The 16,644-nt window shown below is 40.4% G+C and overlaps 1 protein-coding gene across 3 annotated transcripts in view; it reads right to left on the bottom strand.

Annotated features, from left to right (window-relative positions):
• Positions 1-3,611: 3,611 nt before the first annotated feature.
• NR3C1 (nuclear receptor subfamily 3 group C member 1) overlaps positions 3,612-16,644 on the bottom strand; it is a 160,430-nt gene continuing 147,397 nt past the window's right edge. For all 3 annotated transcript variants that reach the window (XM_077825411.1, XM_077825412.1, XM_077825410.1), the window contains 3 exons: positions 11,891-12,021; positions 8,631-8,788; positions 3,612-7,958 (listed from right to left, as the gene is read on the bottom strand). In XM_077825411.1, coding sequence (XP_077681537.1) covers positions 7,806-7,958; positions 8,631-8,788; positions 11,891-12,021 — 442 coding nt within the window. In that variant the 3' untranslated portion in view covers positions 3,612-7,805. The remainder of the gene's footprint in view (positions 7,959-8,630; positions 8,789-11,890; positions 12,022-16,644) is intronic.

A 16,644-nucleotide genomic window follows, 5' to 3' on the forward strand; every position in this document is an offset into this window, starting at 1 on the left:
CCCATTGCACCCACCCTAGAAAAGAAGCATTCAACCTCCCACTCTATGGTCCTCAAACTTTAAAAAAGAAATTACAGGCACCCAGAAAGTCCCTGTCCACTCACTCAACCCCCCAATACAGGGGAGCTATCATATGGGGAAATAATTGGAAGACATTGTACCATTGTTAAGGGAACCACAGAGTGGGAAGAGAAGATGGGAACAGTATTCCAAATTGTGGGAAAAGAAACTGTTGATCATTGTTGCACGGAGGTGAGGAGTGGGACAACAAGTAATTATGTATTTTTCTGGTTTCCCTCAACACGTGTACTGGCACAAAGAGGGAAGGTATCACCCACAGAGAGGCTGTCAAATCTCCGAAAGAAAAAGAAAAGCTAGAGACAATCTGTCCCATGAAGTATTCACTTCACTTCATCACGATAGAGGGCCCACAGGCAGAGCTGTGGAGGGACGGTCTCCTGGCACATCCTCAAAAGATCGAAATGGAGCACATGGCCCCGAAGAGGGGACAGGATGCAGATAATGCAGAAGCAGACAGCTGTGATGGAGAACCTTTTGATACAAAGGTTAAGCATTTCACCCCGACATTCCAATGCCGTGCAGAGCGTAGAGGACAACCGCACTGGGACCACCACTTCAATCAGCCAAGTGACAAGTCCTTCCTGCTGCGTTCAACCCCACAAGAGCTAGAGGAAGGAGAATCTTTTCAAGCACATCATCTACAGGCGTTTGTGAGAGCCCCTTCACATGGCCATGCCTGAATATCGTTGTTCTGCTGAAGTTTGCACTGCATGCTTTAAGTGTTTTTATTTTTAGTGAAGCACTATTACCTTTGTTTTCTGTAAATGCAATAAATGCATTTTCTAACAACTTGACTGAAAATCTTCACTCAGGAATAGCTCCACCCATAAATGGCATAACAGCCACCATCCCATGCTATTAATTCATAATAAAATCAAACCAACACACATTTTATTGCTTGCAGCATATTCAGTAGCCACAAGAACCCCTGACACTGAGCACAATGCATTCCTGGCCCTGATCCCTTGATGACGTGGCCAATTTTGCCTGGGCTGCCCAGAATGTTGAGAAAGTTTCTCTAGTTCCTGCTCCCATCCATCCTCCAGGATTTCTCCCTTCATCTGACAGATGTTGTGCAAAATACAGCAGGTACTTATCACAGAAGGCACATAGTGGTAAGAAACATCCCACCTCTTCATAACACACCTCCATCCACCTCCAGCAGCGCAAAAGCACGCTCCACTGACATTCTGCAAATACTCAGGGTAAACCTCTCCTTTCTCTTGTCCAAGTGTCCACTGTCAGGCTTCCCAAGCCAGGGGAGCAGAGGATAGGTTGGGTCTCCGTTTGAAAATGGTACTGGCAATATGAATGGGTGCCAAGAAAGGTATCATAGGACTTTGTTAATTTGACCCCAAGTCTCTGAATTCCTGTAGCTTCTGCTATGCATCCTAGAATGCCCCTTGCAAAAACACAGAGTGCAGAGCAGAACAGTGCACCTTGGGGTATCCACCCAGAATGCCAAGCAGTTCATTTGAACTAATGCAGAATTGTGCAGATGCAGTGATTAATATGAAATTACCATACTGAAGTGGTGTGGAAGCACTTTGGTTTGCTAGAAATACATTGCTGCATTTAGATGGAACAAACTACACTGGTTAGCAATGCCATCAGTAATCTTGTCACATATCTGTGTATCCTGTTAGGGAGGTATGAATGTAGAGAAACAGTACTATACAACGTTGGACATACTGTGTGGTAAAGGGACAGAATGAGGCATATTAAAAATGGTATTCATGCAGGAAATTTAAGATCAGATGGGATTTGTGCATATAGTATACAGTTTCTGTAAGCTCAATGTAATGATTATTTCTGATGTAATTTTCAATAATACATATAAGGGGCTCACCAACTTTGGGTGGAATGTAGGTAAGTTTGGGGTGTAAGTAATGCCCCACGTCATACAGGACATTGGAACATATGTCTATACTGCTGTTGAGAGGTGTGATTTCCAGAGTGGGTGGGCAGATTTACACCAGCTGTCTACCCATGGTGGGAATCACATCTCCCAACTGCAGTGCAAACATACCCTGAGAGGCTTGTATGGGAAACATATAGACACTTCTGAGTATTTCACAGTGATTAGAATTCAACTCTGAAATAAACTGGTTCCTTATCTCAGAACATGCTGTTAAAAAGGTCTTTCACTGGTCCACCATCAAATATTAAAAACTTATATCTGTCTATAACCTTTGTTCCCCTGTGTTGGGATTGGAGTCATTATTACAGCGTTATTCTATCACTGCTATGGAAGAGAGGCAAATGAGCTGTCTATATTTAAAAACAAAACAAAACTGTGAGCAGTTTTATTTACTGCTGGCTTCAAAATACTTAATATTGCAGCTTTAAATCTTTAACTGTTACGGTGACATGCCAGGAAGTGAGTTTTATGGCAGCTCTTTGTTCTAGTGACTTAAGAGTAGTCTGAAGTGAAGAGAGTACTTTTATTATTCGTCAACAACCAGAGTAAAGATGTTTTTCAACAACACTAATCAGCAAGCATGTTTTCCAAAGTGAGCATTCCCAGCACACCGGCTAGTACTTCTCAGACCCCATAGCCCTTCTTTGTCCAGTATTTATAATGGCGCATAGCATAGCAGTCAAAACTTTCTCAACTGTAGCCCTAGACAGTGCAATTGCACTTTTACTTTAGTCTTCTCTTGTGGCTGCAGATGTGTTAAAAGGGAGCAGAGCCAGACACTCAGCACAATGCAGAAACAATGTCACGTTTCATCTGAAAGGGCAGGATTTGATGGGAACTATCCTGGACAACCAAGCATGGGTAGATAGTGGTCAACACATCTCAGGGAGACTAGCAGCCAAGGGATAAACCGCAGTCTAGGACTTTACCCTGTAATCACAGTGCAGACTACATGTGAAAATGGTTTGGTCATTACTGTTATAATGGTATAATTATGGCAGACTGATCTCTTAAGTTGTTGCTGCTCCCTCTTTTATTACTGCTGTGCAAAGACAGACTATTCAAACTATGTTGGAACTATGCCTAAGCGGATTTATACTGTAAACAATGCTTTGTTGACGACATTTCTTCGCAGTGCTTTCTAGATGCATCTTAAATATGTAGAAAAGTAGTGTTCAAGTGGCTATTGTTTCGATTTTTCTCCTGGCATTATTAACTCTTTCAGCTTCCCACACTGCCCCAAAGCAAGGATCTTTTCTTTCCATCATTTACAACTTCAAATTCTTCAGAAAAATGGTAATAGCAGCAGGCATGCTTTATTTCTAAATCAATTTGTTTTTCCTGGTATTGATTTTAATTCCAATGGTTTTCTTACTTTAATTTAGTTTTACTGAGGGGGCTGCTAAATCTGCACATTTCAGTGAATTCGAGTTTAGCCGTCAGACATTCGTGCACTCCATAACAACTACAGAAGAGGCTGGGGCTTTAGACCAGTAAGATGTTAATTCCTGTGTATGTGGTGAATGGAGAAGAATAACATAAACTGATTGATTTAACTGGCTTCAATAATCCTTTTATCAGGGTACACAACAAAAACTCTATCAAAGCATTTTGGAGCTATTTAATGAAAAAAGCAGAATTTTATTATGTGATTTCTGTCCATTATTTGGCATTGCTGTAAATGGTTCACATTTACTGCAACTTCTGTACAGATGTGTGGTTTTGTATTACCAGAACAGCAAATTTAAATGAAAAATAAATGTTCAACAGTTCCACACAAGATTTTACAGTCCAACATTTCACTGAGTAGGTGAAAACTACAGAATTGTTACTACAGAATTATTCAGCATGAATAAAAAACTACAACTTTTATTTTTAAACAGGAGTCACTGGTTTTAATTTTTACACTGTTTAAAATTACTGTGATAAAAAATAATGAAAAAAGCTTTTTAATATGCCATACACCAGTATAATATAGGATCTGTCCCCATTATATATCTTTTGTTTAATATACAAAATAGAATAATGACACACTGTTGAATCTATGCTGTTAAGCAATGAGTTTAGGGTTGGGGTATATTTTCATACACACAGCCTTTTATCAGAAGTAAAACCCTCCAAAAATGTTTTTTTAAAAAAAAAGCTGTTGTAAAGAGGCTCTATTCCTATCCTGAAAAATTGGTTCCTATGTGACATCAATGGTGCATCAATACCTGGCTTTGGACTTGACAAATGGTGGAGCTTGTAACCATTCAGCTAGTATAGACTACAATCCTTTTAAACATTCTCTTATTGGGTTGGCTCCTGCAGTCCTAACTCACACAAACAGTTCCACTGAAGTGTGGCTACGGGAAACAGGATTTGGGCTACTGCTGCTCACTGCTCCAGGCACTTTCTCCTCCTCCTCGCCCATTCTCAACACTTAATTTTTGTGAGACTACAGAGGCTATTATTTAAGCTAGGTTGGCACTTAGTCCCATACTCTTCCTCTCTTACCAGTTGCAAAGTAGATTCTAAGCAGAATTTTGTTTTACAAAAACACTGTACAAGATTAAAGTTCCTCCTCTCTCCATCCCATGCCCTGGCTTATCCTATGTAAGGCCATTCCTTTCAGTTTCCATGTGCAATTATAACATACAGCATGTATCTCTAGGGCCGTCCAAATGTCCCTTTGTCAGATGTATGCATTATGTGATAAGGCACTGAAGAGACAGAAATCAGGATTCTCTCTGCTTTATCTAAATTGTAGGTTTTTCCCAATGCTAAAAGACTAATCGTGCAGGGAACATGTAAAATTTCACTGCTTGCTAAATGATTACATATTTAAAACGGTGTGGGTTTAAGACTTTAACAGCACATACAGAATGAATTCTCTCTTCCGACATCACAGTTTCTTCTTTTCTTTGAATCTATAACTGAAGAATGAATATATGGGCACACAGATCAAAGGGGTTAGAGCCTCTTTCCTTTGAAGTACTTATTCTCACAAGGTAACACTATTTTGTTCACGTACATTTTGGTTACTTTTCTATTGGCAAACAAATAACAGCACATACCTTTGTCCACACACACTATGAAATTTCTTGAGAGCTCGAATTGAGGTATCGGGGACTAAAGTGAGAGATTAATGCATTGGAGTGTCTCAGATTAAGTTTTAGACCATTCTCTGAAATAAGAACAGTTTTCAAGCTCATCCTTTTAATTAAAGAGCCCTTTTTTAGAGCAAACACTATGAATCTCCTAACTGTACCTCAAACAGCATAAATATTTTTATCCAGTTGGGTTGCCAATGATAGTTAAAATACTTTTTGAGGTTTCGTTTAACTGTTACAAAATGTACATATTCTTTAGAGATCATTCAGAGAGAATAGAATGATTTTTTTAAATTAAATTTGATATTTTACTCCAAAGTACGGAATACATCTTTTTAATAGGTATAGCATTCAAAAAAAGATGTAAGAAACGACAAAAATGCAGTTTCCTATGTCAATTGGAAACAAACTTTTGCTGATCAACACAAATGTATAAGTGTATTGTGAACAACCTATGCTCTATATTTACATATTGCTGGTACCTGTATGCATATTATTGCCAAATTTTTCAAACTGTTTTTGCTATCCCGTGTGAGGCTGTATATGACATTAACCCCATAAGTTCATACATCTTTTCAGTTTACATTTTTTGCAGTGGAGTCAAGTAAACCTACAAAGTCTGAAGATTTACTATTGGAATGTGAAGGGTAACCAAACATGGGCTCCAAGTTCCAAGCTGTGGTTCTATACAGTGATCTAATGAATGTAAATTTCAGCCCTAGGAACAACCCACTCAGCATGGGTTTCTTCCTTTAAAAAAAGTACCTAACACCTTTGCTGCCAGTATTAATACTTCCAGAAAAAACACACTTTGTATGGGTTACCATTCAGCATATTTGTGACCCCTACCAAAACTATAATCATGTGTCATGATAAAGCAATCTGTCATCTAAAAATCACTTATTATACACTATACAAGCTATTTAACAATCATTCAATAAATTGCTTTTTAAGCTGCAGTAGCCCTTTCCTTCTTTGCTTAGATTAGTGAATATACCAATTACATATATTTGAAACTACAACTAAATATAAAAATATATTAGAGATTTCATATTTTATCAATTAGATTTTTTCCCCATTTTCTATTACACAAATAATTGGGCCACTTTGAATAAAAATCTAATTTCAGGGTACTTAGTAAGTATTTAAATTATGCTTATACAGAAAGTTGTTAAGGTGCACACAGAAAGGGCTACTACAGCTTCTAAACTATTTAAAACATCATTATCAATGGTGACAAGAAGTTCACAATACATATGGTAATTTTATGGCACACTAGTAATTTGACATGAAGGGATGCAGCCTTACAAAGACAGAAGTCTGACATACAATTCTAAACTACAAAATCAGTAGCGGAACCTTCCTGCTCTCCGGGAAAAGAAGATGAACCAATCAGTGACAGATGAAAGTGTGAAAATGGGTGACTAACCACACTCAGGTCTGAGGTCTGTATACCCAGCAAGTTACAATGTGTCAGTACAGTTGGTCTGTTTTACGGTCTGCTTAAAGGTAAAGGTCTAATTGAAGAAAACCCTTCAAGAACCAATACAATATTAAAAAAATACTCGGGCATCATTACAAGTCGGTCTCATAGGCCAATAACGGGTTTTCTACAAGAACTTGTAGGACGAGACATTTATGTGCCTGGAAAACGTGAACTTCTCCACGCACAACTATTTTTTTTAAGCTATGCGTATTTTTGTGAAAGTTTCCTGATGGGCAGTCAGGACTGATCTTGACATCGATGCAGCCCAAGACTACTGCACATATGGCTGTTGTATGGTATGCAAAAATCGGTTTAGCTTTTTGTATAAAATAACCCGCTTGTTCGCATCCAGTTAGGACTGGGCTAATTTTCTATGATCTGTATACCAACACATTTTCACATATACCAAAAATGTGTGTTTCATTCATGTCTACTTGGGTTAGATTTGAGCATACTCTCCCCTCCACCCTAAAAAAACCCAAAAACAACAACAACAAAAAAACCAAGCCAAATTTTTATGGTCATCTTGACAATTAAAGCAATCAGGTTAGAAAAGCCAACCCATTTTCACATGAATATGCTCAAGGATTAATGGCTAGAGGTCATTTAGGAAAGCTACAAGCTGCCCCACCTTAAAAAATAGTTGTACAATAGGCATCTTGAAGTATTACAAAAAATTATGTAAGAAAAAATGAGCAAGCCTAGTTCACGGTATATAAAGTTAAAGGAAATTGCTAAAACCAGACAGTAATAGCTATAAAAGGCACAACTTCCCTTTTCTGATATACACTTGTAAACTTTCTTCAGGTTACATGCATAAATCAAAATGCTATCTTAACTATACAAAAAACCCAAACCATTTTACTGGAAAACAAACCACCAGAAAATGGTACCCAGCCAACTGCAGCAATTACTAGCAGGATGCTCGTATATCAGCCTCGGATCTTGACACCAGTAGTTTTGGTGCATCCACTGGGGGGGTGGAATCCAATTCCTAGCACGTAAGGGTTAATTACCTTTCCTTTCCTCTCCCTCCTCATTCTAATCATCCAATGTGAGCAATCTGCTGCTTCTGTAGCTTAAGTCTTGGCCCTCTGTAAACCACATGTAGTGCATAATTACAAAAGAAACACCGTTGCAAGACAAAATTAACAAGTCTGATAGTTTGTACAAAAAAAGCTATAGTTTGACTTTTTCTTAAGGCAATCTTTTCATATTAAGGCAGTCACTTTTGATGAAATAAGAGTTTCTTGATATTTCCATTTGAATATTTTGGTATCTGATTGCTGATGATTTCTGCCAACATCTCTGGGAACTCAATACTCATGGATTTATCCAAAAATGTCTGGAAGCAAAAGCTTAGAAGATTTTCAACCACCTACAATTGATAAAGAGAAGATTTAGTCTCAGGCTAATGCACAGAGGAAAAAACACTGCTTTGGTACTGTACTTCTTCACTGTTATTCATATTTTGCTGTAATGGGGGGGTCTTATAAATACCACCTAAAACACAACATATTTGAAAACTTAGCTAAAACATTCATATCTAAAGGCTGTAATGTTATATTGACTACTGTGTCATTCTGTAATGACATACATAAAATGATACATAAAAACACTATAATAGACCTTAAAACTTTTTTGTGTTACTCTATTTTAAAAGAGACACAATCAACTTTAAATCTAGTCAGTTTCAAAACACGAGTTAGAAGTAGTTTCATGTACTATACTACACTTGCCCCTGAGACTGTCCGCCAAAATTCCGTGAAGTGCACAAAGTAAATAAACTAAAAAACAACAACAAAATTCTCTAATAATTTTCTATTAATCTTCTTAGGTGTCGCATATAAAAAGACAAAAAAATACGCTTGATATTTTTAAGCTGACAGTGTCCCATTAACACCTATTTATTACAAAAACTTCAGGAGAACAAAATATTTTATCTTAACCATTTTAAGTGGTCTGATAAGTTCAGGTTCTAAGGGCACAGTACCTTTCCACAAACTTATCTATACAGAACATGTACAGTGCACATTTAAAAAAAACTTACATCATGCATGGAGTCCAAAAGTTTAGTCAGTTGATAAAATCTCTGCCAGTTCTGGCTCGAGTTCCCCTCTCTCTTCACTATGGCTTTCCCCAACTCTTTGATGTACGTCATACGAATCTCATCAAACAGAGCCTGACTCTTCAGGCCCTCCTTGGGAACTGAAACATTGAAATTAACTTTTGAGATGTTACAGATCTCAGCTGGTTCTACCATACATGTGGTTATAAAAGTGCTCTTTTCACACTAATTCCACTTACATTTTAATATGTTCCTGGGCCTAAGCAGGACTTGTCCTGCAATTGCACTTCCCAACATCTCTGGGCCATTTGAGGTACAAATCTGGGCACCTAAACTGAGGGTAGGGAGCCTCTCTCTTCTGTGCTCTGAAAGCTTCTTCCCCTGGTGGGCTCAGACAGCCTGGATGAGGCAGCTGCTCGATTAGAATGCAGAGGAGATAAGAACTGGAAAGGGGGGTGGGGGTGGAGAGTAGATTAGGGAGAAAGCCTGGGAGTGAATTAAGGAGCTGGTGGAGGGAAGACTGCGGCAGACAGGGCAACGAGACTGGAAATGGGAAGGAAGGAAGAAGGGGCAGACGAGACTGTACAAGGAATGGTAGATGTGAAAGGGGGCATAGGAGCCAGTATGGGGAGTTTGGGACTGGTATCCAGTGAAGTGTGGGAAAGGCGGTGGAGGTAGGAGAGGAGACAGATCAGACAGGGAGGCAGTGTGTTTGTGACAGGAGAACTGGGACTGGCTGGGCAGAGCCTGGGACAAGGAGAACAATCATCTTTGAAACATTTTTACAAAGTATCTCATTCCCCTCTAGTGATGGTCCACACAGAGGATGACAACCTACTACTGCTATCAGTTATTCCATAAGTTCATGGGACAGATATCTGCATGGTGAATTTAAATGTCCCAACCTGCTGATGACCCATGTATGTGTCAATATGATGCCATATGATGGAATACAGTTTTTCCAGTTTGTTTTTCAAAAACCTAAGAAATTTTATATGCCCTCCCCCCGCCCCAAACCCTCCTCCATTGGTAAAAGAGATTTATGAAGACTACAAAGTCAAGCACTCAAAAGTTAGGAAATGCTAGAGTTAAGGTTGTCTGTGGAAGCTTAATTTTGCCTTCTTGCAGAAACGCATCATGATACTATCTTTAATTATATGAACACACACTATTTTTTCCACACAAACATTCCCTCATTCAGTGCACAGTCTGGATCCCCTCCATGGATGAATGAGGGACGTGTAGTGAAGAAAATGGTTGTCTGTATGACCCCTGCCTCATGCGTTTACAGAAGTTGGAAGATGTAAAATGAATGAGACAGGAACCGCAGGAAGAGAAAGGATGGTCTCACAGTAAAGGTAGCTGAATGCTGCCCTGGATTCTATCCCTACTTCTGTCACAGAATCCCAGTGTGATGCTAGGCAAGCCACTTAAACCAGTCTCTTCACAGGTGGTCACTAACTGGTGATCATTTCTGGGTACCTGACTAGAAACCCTGTGGTCTAATTTACAGAAGTGCTTATCATTTGCAATTGAAGTCAATGGGAGCTGTGCCTTGAACATACAAAGTGCTATGTAACAAGCTCTAAACATCAGGTTGTAGGTGTCTCAAAGTGGATACTTTTGACCTTAATCCTCTCTGTACGACATCTGTAAATTGGGGCTAATGCGCCCCTCATCTCACAGGTGTTCTGCAAAAATAAATTAATTACTGTTTGTGAAACACTGAGATACTGTAGTCATGAGCGCAAGAGAAAAGCCCAGAAAGTTAATAATTCTGTCTTCAGAGCAGGGTTTGAATAGTGTAGAGCAAATAAGACATAGGGCCACACATAGAACAGAGAGAACAACAAAACATTGAAATAGTGGCACATTAAGTGAGTTCTGTACCATTCTGTGCACTGAATGAGGTAAGAGTCCTGAAGGAAAACGAAAGACTATCATAATGCATAAGCACAAGGGAGCCAAATTATGGTTGCACAGTGCACTTTAATACTGTCATCTCCTAGCTTCTGAGGACTTGACTTTGCAACCTTACTATTCTTTTAACAGTTTTTTGTGTTTTATTATACAGAGGGACCACGTAGTTATATGTCCTACTATTCAAAACATATTATAGTAGCATCCATGAACCCCAAAAAGATGAGCCCCATTCTATAAGGTGCTGCACAGCCACATATGAAGGCATCATATCTGTCCCTTACACACGAGCATACAAATCTGTAGTCAAACTCGTAAAGTTTATGAAATGTGGATAACTTACCATCAATGTCATATGTAAGTAAAACAAAAAACATGAGCCCAAATTATCCCCAAGCACAAATTCACATGCAGCAAGGGAGATCTTTGTCTCAGTTTGAACCACTGTTGCTTTGTGGGTTATTGTACATGGGATAAGAGAAAGTACTGTTGCCTTCTCCCAATCTTGAATGATGATTCTGATTTGAAAAAGTTTTCTCAGAGGCCAAAAATTCTCAAGCAAAAGTTCTTTTGACAATGTTACCCTAAGTCTCAGTTTGAGAAGTGAAAAATCAATGAGACTTGGGTGCTTTTGAAAATTTACCTTTGGCCTGGGGTTTGAAGCAGATTCTTTATTTTGTATAGAATAGCAGCAAATGCATCATCTATAGAATGGTGTCTAGAGAATTAAGAAATGACTTGGTGTAACACCCCCCAAAATTTGTGTTGTATATCCAAAAAATTCGAGGAGTTTAAAGAGAGCTGTCAGATGGCTGTCTCATAACTTCAGTTTCAAAGGCCCCACAATACATGTAGAAGTGTGGAGCTGAAACATTATGAATGCTTCCTTTCAAAAGAACCTTTGTCCCAGTTTTTGGGTTCGGAAGGCAAACGCTGCACTAGGGTCGTCTGTCAGGACACTGAGGAAACTACTCATGGAATAGCTTGGAATTTTGCACACTGAAGATTCTTACTTTGTGCTCTTGAAACAAACTTGCATGGATGTACAATAGTTTGAACATATAGGCTGCAATATCTTACCACTGAATAGTTCAATTTAATAATATATCCAGTTACAATAATCAGAAGTACAGTTTCCTTCAATAGCATGATGCAGTCATGTTGGAAGAGTAGCATTTTTGTACAGTGCTCAGTAAGAAACTCAAACTTTGAGCTTTAACTCTGTGTGAGATGTCTGCCAGACCATCAACCTAATACACACATACAATCTCATGATCTTGCAAGATTCATTCTTCACACAGATTTTGTAACTGGCCACTTACTTGTAGAGAGAAGCAGCAAGGTTTTCATGCAGAGATATTCTTCATATGACACTTGAAGCCGTGATAGCTCATTGGCAACCATAAGCATATGTTTGCATTGGTCATACATACAGGGCAAATTCATTCTCTGCCTGAAAAATGACAGCATAAAAATCAATTAAGTAAAATCCTACGGGTGTAAAAAAAAAAATCCTATTGTATGCACTGAAGTTTCAACAGAAGAATCTTCACTTTCAACAACTGGTGAATTCAATTGTGACTATTGTTCTGCTAACTGGATCTAGAGAAGGCCTGAAAGTGAAGGGGGAATAAAGTATTAAAATCCCACTTTGTATGCTGATAGACAAACCCAGTTTCACAACAGAAGCTTATTTAAGCCAGGCCATGCATTCGGTAACCTAGCAGTCCTACTGGTTGCCAAAAGACAACTTTTGAGATTTCACCACCATCTTGAGGTAACAAACAGATTTTCAGATTGAGTAGCTTTGCGACAGGTTTCTCTTCCCAAAACCAGCAGTCCTACAGATTTAACAGTGTGATCCACTGGCTACAGTGAAATGAAATGAAATGACACACTAAGCTGGGATTTTCAAATGGGTCCAAGGGAGTGAGGTGTCCATATCCCACTGAATTTAATTGGGCACCTTGCTCCTTTAGGCTCCCAGGCCAAACTACCAATCTGTTCACCACTAATGACACCATTACATCTTTTTAGAACAACTTCCCCAGTTATAGCTTAGCCTTCAAAGCTACTTTATTACTAGTCTTGCATCCTGTGATGTTCTCAAAGAGGTCCCAAATCTAGCAGATAAATTTTAATACACATAATCAGGTTTCTAAACATGGTTTAGAAAGTGAAGATGAAAAGCACCAGGCTAGAATCAGTTTGGCTGACACACTATGTTTATGCATTGTGATAGACCCAGGCCAGTTGGGTACAACAGAGTAGCAGAAGGCAGATATACTGGCCACTGGATTAGCAGTTTTCTGTTCCCTGACTGACCAGAACAGGGGCTGCTCCAGGCTAATGAGAACCCCTGACTCCAATTAACCTGCAAAGAGTCAGGTGAGGCCATTAAGTTAATGTGAACACCTGACTCTAATTAAGGCCCTTCTGATACTATAAAAGGGCGCACTCCAGTCAGGCTGAGGAGAGCTAGGGGATGAGAAAGTGTGGCTGAAAGGCTGAGTAATGAAGATACCCTCAAGCCATCAGTAAGGGAGCCCTAAGGTAAGGGTGAAGAAGAGAGAAGCAGGAGAACTGTGGGAAAGTGCCCCAGGGAAATGTAGCAACTCTGGCAGTGAAAGGTCGGCTGCCAACAGCTGCTACCATTAGGCTCCTTGGGCCGGAACCCAGAGTAGAGGGTGGGCCTGGGTTCCCCCCCAACCCGCCACTACAGAAACACCTCCTGGAGGGGAAGATAGGCCCCTGTCAGGACAGGAGGCTAAAATGTTCTGGAATAAGCCCCTAGGGACAACAGAGACTGTGGGAGTTCTCTCACCAACCTCCTTGCTGGCTTTTGATGAAAAGGGCTCCGTAGACTGTAACCCTGGCCCTAGAGAGAGAAGGGCTATGTGGAGGGTTGCAGCGAGCCTCTGAGGCTAGCATAAACCACCTGGAAGCGCGGGACCCACGGGGCTCTGCCGCAGCATTTATCTTCTCACTCATTCTCCATGTCTAATGCAGTCGTTTCCAAACTTGTTCCGTCGCTTGTGCAGGGAAAGCCCATGGCGGGCCGGACTGGTTTGTTTACCTGCCGTGTCCGTAGGTTCGGCCGATCGCGGCTCCCAGCGGCTGCAGTTCGCTGCTCTAGGCCAATGGGAGCTGCTGGAAGTGGCGTGGGCCGAGGGACGTACTGGCCACCGCTTCCAGCAGCTCCCGTTAGTCTGGAACAGCGAACTGCGGTCGCTGGGAGCTGCGATCGGCCGAACCTGGGAAAGCGACAGGTAAACAAACCAGCCCGGCCCGCCAGGGGCTTTTCCCGCACAAGTGGTGGAACAAGTCTGGGAACCACTGGTCTAACGAAATCTGTGTCGGGATGGGAAATCTCCTTCTTAACCATCCTGTTTAGTTTTCCACCTAGCAATTACAATTAAATGCTGTGAATATGGCTCTCACAGGATTACAACTTCAGGAGGGGAACAAGAACCAAGACCACATCAACTCTGAAAGTGGTAGGAAGGAGAGGAATACAGGCTGCATTCACGCAAATTGTTGGTGGGGGGAAAAAAAAAAGGTGGGAGAAGATAAACAGAAAAATGATAGTACACAAGGTGAATTGTTTCAAATACAGTGATTTTCTAATTTTTCAATGAGGTGTTAGCATGCTTTTTTTTTAAATATTAAATGTAGTCTCCCTTAACACAGATCTTATTCTATTACTTTTCAATTTATAATCCAAGAGCTTCAATATAACCTTACTCCTGAGGGAATTCTGCGCCACTGCGCAAGTGCAGAATTAATGTCCTCCCCACAGATTCTCCCCCTGCAGAATAACTGATTCTGACAGGGAGGCAAAGGAAAGCCGTGAGACGTGTCACACTGCAATTACCCTTTTTGCGCACCAGAGGCTGATGTGGCACCAGAAGAGAGGGCAGCTGGCTGGCTCTTGGCCCAGAGCAGCCAGCCGCAGAGAGGGCCAGGTGAAGAGGCATGGCATGTGAGGGGGGAGACAGACTGGGGTTCAAAAGAGCTAGTAGGGGGGACAGACTGGGGTGGGGGCACAGAAGCTAGTGGGGTGACATCGAGCCAGGGGTTGAATGGAGTTGGGGTGCAGGGACTCATGGAGACATGGACAGCTATGCCTGGCTGAGTGGAGGTACAGACCCACACGGGGACTGGGGCATTTGTGCCTGGCTGAATGGGAGAGGCTAAGGGTCAGCCAGGGTCTGCATGGGGGAGGCTCCCCATCTCCCTAACAATCCTCTGTCAAAAACCTGTTGTTGGGTATGGGTAGGAGACACACACAACTCTCCAGGTCCACTCCCAGGCTCCTTCCCAGCAATTATGTCCCTCTCCCTCTGTTACCCCTGTCTTCCCCAAGCTTTTGCACTGCTTCTGAGGGGTGCAGGAAATATGTTTCTGCATTACAGTTTAAATGAATTACTACTCGAAGTTCTGTAGTAATATGCCTAGTAAGGAATCTATTTTGCTGTCTGCATTGTAACAGACATACTTGCTGACAGGTATTTTGAAATAAATTACCAAAATAATTGAAACTGGAGTGATTTATATGGTGTTATTTTGACAAATAAAATATGCAGAATTTTGCAAATTTTAAAATAGTGTGTGCAGAATTCCCCCAGGAGTAAAACTAGGTCTTGTGTATGAAATTTTCCCAATTTTTTTCAAAGCTAGGATCATTTTTCAGGTCTCCTTCCACTACCCCATGCAAGAGAAATATACAATATACACTCACAAAAATGTTCAGCCCAGGAAATACCATTAAAAAAAAAAACTAACTGAAAACAAGAAGACATGCTTCTTCCACAAGGACACAATAAAAAATACAGAAAGAATATGAACTGAGATGGGCAGTTTAAGAAATTGGTGACTGCACAGCAAGAAACATGGACCCTTTAAAGACTATTATAAACAAATCTGAATAAAATTCTGGAAAACCCTGTTTACAAATGCATGTTGCAGTACCACTTTTTGAACTGTATTAAAACTATTATTTGTGACATTTTCCTATATCATCTCTAGAAACTAAAGCTTAATGCCAGAGTTTAACAATCAAGCAGCAGCTGAAAGAAGTAATCTTACAAGGCAACAGGTCATATGGGGCTGTGAATAAACATTAAGAGACCTACCTTTTCTCTGGGATCTTGACATAAATCTACACTAAGTCTGCTAATTTTCTGCTGTCTCCTTTAGGTATCAAAGAGTAATTTAAGTGTTTTAAACTGAGTAATTGTAACACATTTTGTGAGAAGGCTCAGCAATTTTCCTTTTGTAAAATATTACCATTTCTGGGCAGAAGGTTAAAATAAATATTATGAAACAGGCCAGTCTATTTATTTTTATCTAGTATAAATACACCCATCAGTAAATATCTAGGTGCCTGTACAAAGCCAAACACAAATTTTATTACCAAAGCTACATAAAATGCACTCTCTACCAAAAAAACAGAGTATAAACACACCCTACGTCCTTTCAGGCAAGGCTAAGTAAACAGATGAGCTTTGCACTGTGTCCTGAAGGGCAACAGACAGGCTGTGTCAGAACAACGGGAAAGCTAATTCAGTGGTGGGTTCTCAATGCTAGAAAGCAGTCTGGGAGCAGGTCCCAGACATTCCACTCTGAGATCTCCTGGCAGGAGAGCATCAGATGATCTCAGCTGCCACAGTGGTGCACAGGGAGGAAGAAAAGGGACAAAAGGATTATGTACAAATGATGGAGCAGGGAACCAACCAAGAGTCAGGGCTCCTGGGTTTTTTTCCAGTGCTATCCCTTACATATGGCCACACAGCAGGAAAGTAAGAAACAGCAAAATGAATCTGTAGGGTGACCAGATAGCAACTATGAAAAAACAGGACAGGGGGTTGGGATAATAGGTGCCTATATAAGAAAAAGTCCCCCAAAATGGGACTGTCCCTTTAAAAACGGGACATCTGGTCACCTATGAATTTGTTTATCCACATATAAAATGGGTATAATACTTAACGACGGTACCTAAGGTGGCCTAGTCTTTGGATAGTGCATGAAAAGCAACACATACTCAAGGTGCAGAGGATTTATTATTAGGTAGGAC

This window comes from Eretmochelys imbricata, chromosome 8 (genome assembly GCF_965152235.1).
Source record: "Eretmochelys imbricata isolate rEreImb1 chromosome 8, rEreImb1.hap1, whole genome shotgun sequence".
Classification (NCBI taxonomy): Eukaryota; Metazoa; Chordata; order Testudines; family Cheloniidae; genus Eretmochelys; species Eretmochelys imbricata.